The sequence below is a fragment of the Salvelinus alpinus genome, chromosome 14 (assembly GCF_045679555.1).
Source record: "Salvelinus alpinus chromosome 14, SLU_Salpinus.1, whole genome shotgun sequence".
NCBI classification, from domain to species: Eukaryota; Metazoa; Chordata; class Actinopteri; order Salmoniformes; family Salmonidae; genus Salvelinus; species Salvelinus alpinus.
The window spans coordinates 31,261,934-31,270,468 of record NC_092099.1 but is presented as its reverse complement, the minus strand read 5'-3'; the positions used below and the strand labels follow the sequence as shown (position 1 = coordinate 31,270,468).

Genomic DNA, 8,535 nt, shown 5'->3' with positions numbered 1-8,535 from the left:
AAAAAAAAGGTAAGTGTGATTGATCAGGTTCACACTTCAAGGTATGAAAGCACTAGAATAACAAAATCTCACCAGCATCCAGTTTTTGGCTGACCTGCTCTCGGAGAGAATAGTGAAGTGAATACTGATGGATAGTTAGCCATTGGACCCTAGGTAGGCCCTGATGCTTCCAAGTGGTCCAATGCAGCATGTTGGGAAAACAATGTCCCGCCCATTAGAAAACTTGGCAGGGTCAATATTTCCATTACATGGAACAGACCGCATCAAAATGAGTTGGGAATAAGACCTAAGCCTGTAATTGCTGAACTGAGTGTTTGTAACCATTTCCCTATTGTGATCGAAATGAGAAAAACAGAGGCTCGATGTTATTGACCAAGTTGCTTTAGTCTAATAATAATTTAAAAAATGTTGACAGATTTACTACACATTAAGTTGAGGAACAAATTAGCTTAGCTATTGTACTAGTGCTCACTAAGGCAAAACCATGCACACAATGTACCCACTGACACACCTCAAAGTGCAACCAAACGTTTTAAAACCTAACACAAAACACATTTAAAAATGTTAATTAACAGAATAGCAACACCATTTGGACAACATTTGGAATTTAATACTTTATTTAAATGTTGTTTTTCCCTCTTCAAACACATTTTCCTGAAGTACATTTCTATCCAAAAGGAAAACTAAAGGTAAAAGTGCTGAAATGAAATAGTATAATGATGTCATCAACGTCATAAATCAGAAAGCTGACAGCTCTTTGCCATTAACCATTTCAAAAAATAAAATGTGCAAGAATTTCATATCTTTAACTTAACTCACATCCACACAGGCATCCTCGTACACACACAAAAAAACATATCTGCTGTAAAATTCCACAACTCTTAATGCAAAAATAGCAAAGAGCTTCAAAAAGGGATTGTCACTTTCCAAAAAGATAAGACTTGCTCTTTGAAAAAAAGAAATCACCCCCAACCCCCCCGAAATCCAGACAATCGAGGGGACCATAACGCAAAATCACATGGAATTACAGCAGATAAAAGAGGGGGAAAAAAATTTGACAAATAAAAATGGGGGGGAAACATCACTTGCACCATCCATGAAACATACAACCCCAAATATGGGCAGCGATATATCATAGCCAAGCCTGGTCACACCCATTCTTATCTAGGGGAGCATACATAACACTCATCTGTTTACAATTGATAAATAGGCACACATTCCCAGTTAGGATAGAGACAGAGACCACAATAACCATAACACATTCAGGCAGGGTAAGGGACACAGACACAGAATTTACACAAATTCAATATCAGTGGGTCTACAACCCTGGTTCTGGAGAGCTACTGAGCTGCTGGTTCTGGCTCAAAGCTCAATTGAGTCATCACTTTGCATGGTGGTAAACATTTGTAGGAATGACTGACAGCTCCTCTCCACCTGAATTATGAAGTAATGCTGTGTAAAAAAAGTGACTCATCAGAACCAAGGTTAAAGACCATCGGCTCCAAACGCAACAAGCTTTCACAAATTAAAAATGGTCTCAGAAATGGTCTCAGCGCGGAGACAGATGAGAAGTCTTCTCTAATACACACCAGAGGGGGAGACAAATACCAAGTATAGGAATCTGGTGGCCAAGATGGGAGCACAATTCAAAAACATAAACATTCCAAGGTTCAAAAAGTTTACACCCCAGCCTTCAAAAGTCTGAAACAGCCCTTCAACACATTTAACCTCCCTGAGAACCAGCTCACCTCCAACATACAGTCTCCTCCATAGCTTATGTACATGTACACTTTCCGCTAGCTGGGTATGGAGTAAGACAAGGCCTCTAAAGTGCTTCCATTGAGTGGGGTGTACAAGTCATTTGACACCAGACAGTTATTATGTATGGCTTGTCATTGCACTAGCTGCAGGTGTTGCTTTGGTTTCGATAAATTGAAGGGGAGGGAGGTGGGGGCAAAAAAAAAAGAAATGTAGATCATGACAAATAATTACTGGAATGACTAGACAGCTAAGTTTCAAAGTATGGTTTGGGGTTGGGCTTAAGAAAAACACTTCACATGACACCAAAAAAAAGTCTACATAAATAATTCAATGGCAGTGTCTCAACCCATAAACGAAAAATAGAATTCAACCAAATGCAAATTACAATTATGGTAACTAGTAGCAACTATTCAGCTCTTAACTAATTCTCTCAACTCCCACCCACAAAAAAAAAAAAATTATCCCACCAAATGTAAAGGCACTTAAGTGCTTAGTTGCTGGTTCAGACTTTGGTCCACACCAAATGTGCCCACATGGTGGCTAAGCTAAAGCTAACCCAGGTTAAAATTGTCCCATTGCCACCCACAAAATAAATTGCTGTTCCGTGACCCAGCACACAAGACGGCGAAATTAAAAAAAACATTAGAGATTGTTATGAATATGAACACCGGTTCAAAACTAGCATTCATTTGTTATTTAAAAAAATATATATATAAAAAAAATCATCAAAAAAGGACATGTTGGTTACTTTTGTTGCACACTGGCACACAGAACTATTCATGAGTTCAGTGGTTGTCCTTGCATAGGCTCAAGCAACATGTTACCGGTCCTTCACTGATCCAGATGAACCCCGAAACAAGGAAATGTGTTTTAACCATGTACAGTTGTTCTCAGTTAATGTAAGATGTACAGCCTACAAGGGCCATCATTGCTTTTGCCTGCTTGCCAAACTAAAGACAGCACATTTGCTAGCCAACACAGCTCTCAAAACATTCAAGGTCCCAACAGCTACATAAAGCAATTTAAACAACTTGGAACAGTTTTTCATCTTATCTCGTATTATTTCGTGATTCCTCAGGTCCGTACATTGCTTTCTGCAAGCATGGACAGCAGAAAGTGTGTAACTACTAACGTGGCAACCTCCATTGCTAGGGGAAATTAACCATAATGAGCCGATTGAAATTGTACCATTGATTTATAAAATGTAATGAATGTGTTCATATAATTGTCTACATAATGAGGTTGAAACTTTGCAGTTTTGTTTCCTGGGTCACGTAATGCCTTTTCTGAAGCCTTTATTAGTGGGTGGCCCTTGGACTAAAAGCAGTGTCCACGTTTAGTTTGGGCTGCTCAACGTGCCCCGACCCATGGGTGTGACCCGCTCCAGAGACCATGCCGACCCCCCCCAGGCCTGTGAACGGAGCAGATAACCACATCCTAGCTCTTATCTGGATGAGCATTTTAGTTTGCACAAGTTGATCGAGCAGCAGCTGGCACCTAGGGAGTGTAAGCAGAGTAGAGGGACAGGGAGCAGGCTGTCAGCAAGCAGGGGGGGGGGGGGGGGGGGGGGCAGGAGGGCAAACGGTTGAGTCACTGCTGCTCATCCATCAGTGAAAGTCATGTTGCCTTTTAGGTCCAAAAATAAAAGTCCCTGGGTTTGGTTGGACAGAAATACTTAAGGCGAACAGTTGGCTCACTAGACTGGAAATTAAATTTGCCAGGTCAGTAGAAAGGGAGATGGTGGGGGTGCAATTTCTAAATTGGTTTTAAAGTTTAATTAGGGTGGGAGGGGGTACTCGGATGCCTGTCGTAGATCAGAGTACAACTTCTGCCATGTAAATCAAGACACGTGAGGTCCAAAATGGGAACGGAATTCCAGACACTTACATTTCGTCAAATGTGCCAGGCAGGCAGCAGTGCTCCCCTATCCTTCCATGGCCAGAAAAGGGTTCAAACCTGGCCCCTGCAAACCCTTAGGGGGTGGTGGAGAGGGAAGTGAGTCAGCCCCCACGCATAAGGTTGCCATCACACACTGGCACAACCCCGCCACCCTACACTCCCTCCCCACTTTCATTATTGGCTGCCAGCTGGCCTGCACCAGACTGGGATCCCATTTCAGGCCACTGCCTGCAAAGGAAGGCCTGCAAGGGGTTCCAGGGCCCGCCAAGTGGGGCTCCTTTTAAGGGAAAGGACAGTCTCTCCCGGACTCTCAGACTAGACTCCAGAAAGAGGGAGGTGAAGGCCCTGTCCTGTTCTCCGAATGAGCTTACAGTACAGACCCCACCACATGGACCATAAACTCTGACATGAGTGGTCACTGCTGCACCAATGTTTTGGAAGAGGTTTAAAAGAAAAGAATAGCAACTCCCCACAACATACATTAGCCACGATCAGTGAGCAAAAAGGCCCAAAGAGTTACACTGCATGGTGTGCTTCTCAATACTCGTTCATGGCTTCCTTTGCTTTCCTTTCAAGCATTACCACAAACAGGTGAAAGGTTTGGATAGGCAGTCTACATTTCTATTTGACCTGTTGCATGGAGGAGAAGATACTAAGGAGAGGAAGCCACTTAACACTATTGAGATGCACCCTACATAGTATGAACTATTGTTTATACATAGTATTGGCTGAACAGATTTAGGAAGGAGGCAAGTCACAGCAGAAAATAAAACACATTTTTCTCTACAAAGGCACTCTGGCAGCACTGCGCTAGTGATATTCGGTAAGATTACCTTTCCTTTTTTACACCTTTGATTTAAAAACAAAATGAGCCATTCCTCTGCCTCCCTTTTAACTTGGATGCCTTCTAAAGGAGATGGGACAGTCATCTCACTAATAGAAGATTCCTCAAAAACACTGATGAGCAAACCCATACTGCTCATCAGTGAACTAAACATTATGTCATCTCAGGATTACCTTTTACACCTTGTGCTTCACATCTCTTTAGTTAACCTTTTTTTTATACTACTTTTTATTTTTTTTAAACAACAATTTTCTGCGTTTTTTCTTTCTTCAATACACACAGGAGCAAAACCCAAATAAACTTCTAAATATTTGTTTCCCTTTCTTTGAAGATGGACCAAATACACTTAACATGTGGGCACCAAGTAGAACTCATTCTTGAATCAGGACGTTAATTTGAAACCAATCTTCTCATTAGGGGAAACAAACAAAAACATTACAATCTGAGAAAAGGCAAAAAAATATCACTTTGGATCCAATGATCTTGACACCTCTGTAGATAAGGAATGAGAAAGGAGACCAAAATCAAAACACTTGGCCATTTAAATATATCCTTTATGACTACAGAGCGAAATGCCAGTTATGGCCTAATTTCTATTTTTTTGGCACATCTGACTTTTTTCCCCTTTCTCAAAGCAGCATTCTTCGTGTTATATGGGTCTCTCAGTTACATGGCAGCCATGTTGGAATATTCTGGTTACACGAGGCAACGTAGTAGTTGCTGAAGTTGTGGTCTCGGACGTAGGGCGCCGGCTGGTAGTAGCAGGTGACACTGGAGGCGTCTGGGATGGCGTTCTGCTCAGCCAGCACCCTGAAGGCCGTCAGCGAGATGAGGTTGAGGGTCTGCCGCCTCTCGTGACCCATGAGGCACACCGTGCTCTCGTTGACCACGCGCCGCAGGATCATGAGGTAGTCATACTTGCTCTTCTCCTCACCCACAAAGTGGCTCTGCAGGTAGGCCTCCAGCTTCCGTTGCTGCTCACCAATGTCGGGGAAGTCGATGAAGAAGCGGGAGCACATATAACGCTCCAGGCCCTTGAACTCCTCCTCCGAGGTGGGCCGGAAGTCTCTTACCAGTAGGTTGCAGTACTTGAGAAGGCCGCCGCCACGGATCTCCTCCGGCCGCTTGGTGGCGATCAGTTTGTTCATGAGGTGGTCCAGAGACGCGCCAAAGTCTCCATACACGCTCTCACCCACCACGGTGGGGTGGAAGTGGCTAGACATAGGGTTCTCTGGCGAGAAGTCGTAAAAGGAGAGCAGCGAGTCCAGCACGATCTGGAATGAGTCCACACTGAACTCAAACTGCCGGCGGATAGAGTCCACAAACTTCAGCTCCACGTTGCGCCCGTTGTTGTTGGAGAGGGAGATGAGGCTCCAGCGGTCCTGCTCTGTATACACCTTGACCAGCTTCTGAACATAGACCTCCTTTAGGGTCATGGGAGTGATCTTCTCCTTGTTCACCCCCTCAGGGAGGAAGTCCAGCAGAGTGCCCAGCACCACATCTTTGACCAACTGGAACCCTGACTCCTGGGGCAGGTCCACCCTGAAGATGATGTCCAGGTCCTTGTAGCTCCAGCCAATGTCCTGCACCAGCACGTGGCTGGCTGTAGAGCCGTTCAGACGAACATCTTTCACTTTAATCCCCCTTAGCTCCAGACGGGTGCGCACCATCTGAACAATGTCTTTCAGCCGCACCTCCAGGGTTGGGAAGTTACCTCGGCCATGGACCGGCACCACTGCTGTCAGGACCTCATTGAGACGGCTCACCTGGTCCCAGCTCAGCACACTGTGGGACACACTCTCACTAGTGGTAGTGCTCATTGTGGACTCTGCCTTGTTAGCCATCTTCTAATTGTCTTTAAATTAACTAGGACAGGAAAAAAAAATATTAGTTTACGAGTACCAAAAATAAGTCGTTTCTGACCCCACAGAACATGCATGGCATGTCTGTGAGGAGATGCCAAAACAGAATGCACTGGAATTCCAGCCTTTGATCACTAGCTAGTATGATGCCTCCTGAACTTCTAGAACAGAGTGAGAATGTTTTCAATCGAGAACTAAGCAGCAGAGTAAAATAGAAAGGTGCTCGAGAGCAATCATTTGGATGTCACAAACATCGTGCTCTAAACATTTTTTTTTTTTTCTAATCAAACAATACTTATTAAAAAATACGATTTTAACTAGCTACCTAACTTAACTTTTCATTTCAAGGGGGAAGATGATTTTTAGGAATACATGCGCGAAATATTTACATGTGGGGAAATAACACAGGCATGAATAACAGCAACGCTTCAATTAAATCGGCCTAGCTAACTTCGCAATAATTTGACTGACTGGCTAATTCCACATTTTACAGCACGCGCTCGTGAAACTGGTTGAACGTGGAAGCCGACAGAACAAGTTCGTGCAAGTACAGTAACTATTTCTAAAAAGCACTTCACCAATTCTTTAGATGGCCACAGAAAACGACGCGAAAGGGTTACACAAGATAGGAAACTACAGCGTGTAAAATTGATACCTAAAACATTTTTTTTAAACAGGTAAGAAGTGAACTGCTGGCGAGCCTAGCCTAAGTTTACATCTCACAAACAGGCAAATCAAAAAGTTTGGTAAATCGAATCAACTACCTAGATGAAAAGGGTTATAGTCAGAAATGCACACATAATGAGCTGATATAAAAATTATACATACGGTTATGAAGGTATCCTCTCAAGGCATTCAAATTGCACAATTAGAAAATGTTAGCGGAGGAAACGTGCAGGCACTTCCATATATCCACTCGTGAGTCTTACACTAAAATGTCAGTGCCTGTAAGTGCGCATCTACTAAAAGAAACGCCTTCTTATATGCCGAAGAGCAACTGGCTGAACAGCCCTCCACGTCGCACTACACCATCCCCAACACGTTAAAACACGTTCCCTATTCACAAAAACTTAATCAGATTCAGATGAGTGAATAAAAATGTGAATACAAAATATTTACCTTTAATCGAAATTCTTAATAATTCTACAGCATTGACAGACTTGGAATTTTCTAACAACTAGATAGCTAGTCTTTCTATTTCATTATATTAATGCGCTGAGCGAAGCCCTTGATTGGCTAGAGAGGTTTTTGTGTTGCCAGGTTACCAGAAGCGTCTGCTGCCTTCATTCGAATGCTGTCGTTGGATGATTTGGTTTCCCGGTTGACAAACAAATTTGACACATTTAACAGAGATGTGATACATTTGCTGCAATCTAATCTCCTAAACACAACTCAGTTCTTCCTTTTTGAACTGTTATGTTTTCGGAAATGATTAGCAGGGCATGGATTTGCAATTTGTGAAAACTCTCAAACCTTGTTGCGTTGGTAATCTATTTGAAAAGTTACAGCCTTATACTTAAATGGATTAAATAAATCGTTTTCCTCATCAATCTACACACAATACCCCATAATGACAAAGCGAAAACAGGTTTTTAGAAATAGCTTATTTACATAAGTATTCAGACCCTTTGCTATGAGACTCGAAATTGAGCTCAGGTGCATCCTGTTTCCATTGATCATCCTTGAGACATTTCTACAACTTGATTGGAGTCCACCTGGGGTAAATTCAATTGATTGGACATGATTTGGAAAGGCACACCTCTCTCTATAAGGTCCCACAGTTGACAGTGCATGTCAGAGCAAAAACCAAGCCATGAGGTCAAAGGAATTGTCCGTAGAGTTCCGATACAGGATTGTATCGAAGCACAGATCTGGGGAAGGGTACCAAAAAATGTATGCAGCATTAAAGGTCCCCAAGAACACAGTGGCCTCCATCATTCTTAAATGGAAGACGTTTGGAACCACCAAGACTCTTCCTAGAGCTGGCCACCCGGCCAAGCTGAGGAATCGGGGAGAAGGGCCTTGGTCAGGGAGGTGACCAAGAACCCGATGGTCACTCTGACAGAGCTCCAGAGTTCCTCTGAACAGATGGGAGAACCTTCCAGAAGGACAACCATCTCTGCAGCACTCTACCAATCAGGCCTTTATGGTAGAGTGGCCAGACAGAAG

At 43.2% G+C, this 8,535-nt stretch overlaps 1 protein-coding gene across 1 annotated transcript; it reads right to left on the bottom strand.

Moving 5' to 3' along the window:
* Positions 1-599: 599 nt before the first annotated feature.
* LOC139538769 (terminal nucleotidyltransferase 5C-like) lies at positions 600-7,352 on the bottom strand. Its single transcript, XM_071341183.1, has 2 exons — positions 7,195-7,352; positions 600-6,370 (listed from the first exon to the last, which is right to left on the bottom strand). Exon 2 carries the CDS (start codon positions 6,346-6,348, stop codon positions 5,167-5,169), a length of 1,182 nt encoding a protein of 393 aa, XP_071197284.1. The 5' UTR covers positions 6,349-6,370; positions 7,195-7,352; the 3' UTR covers positions 600-5,166.
* Between the last annotated feature and the right edge of the window lie 1,183 nt (positions 7,353-8,535).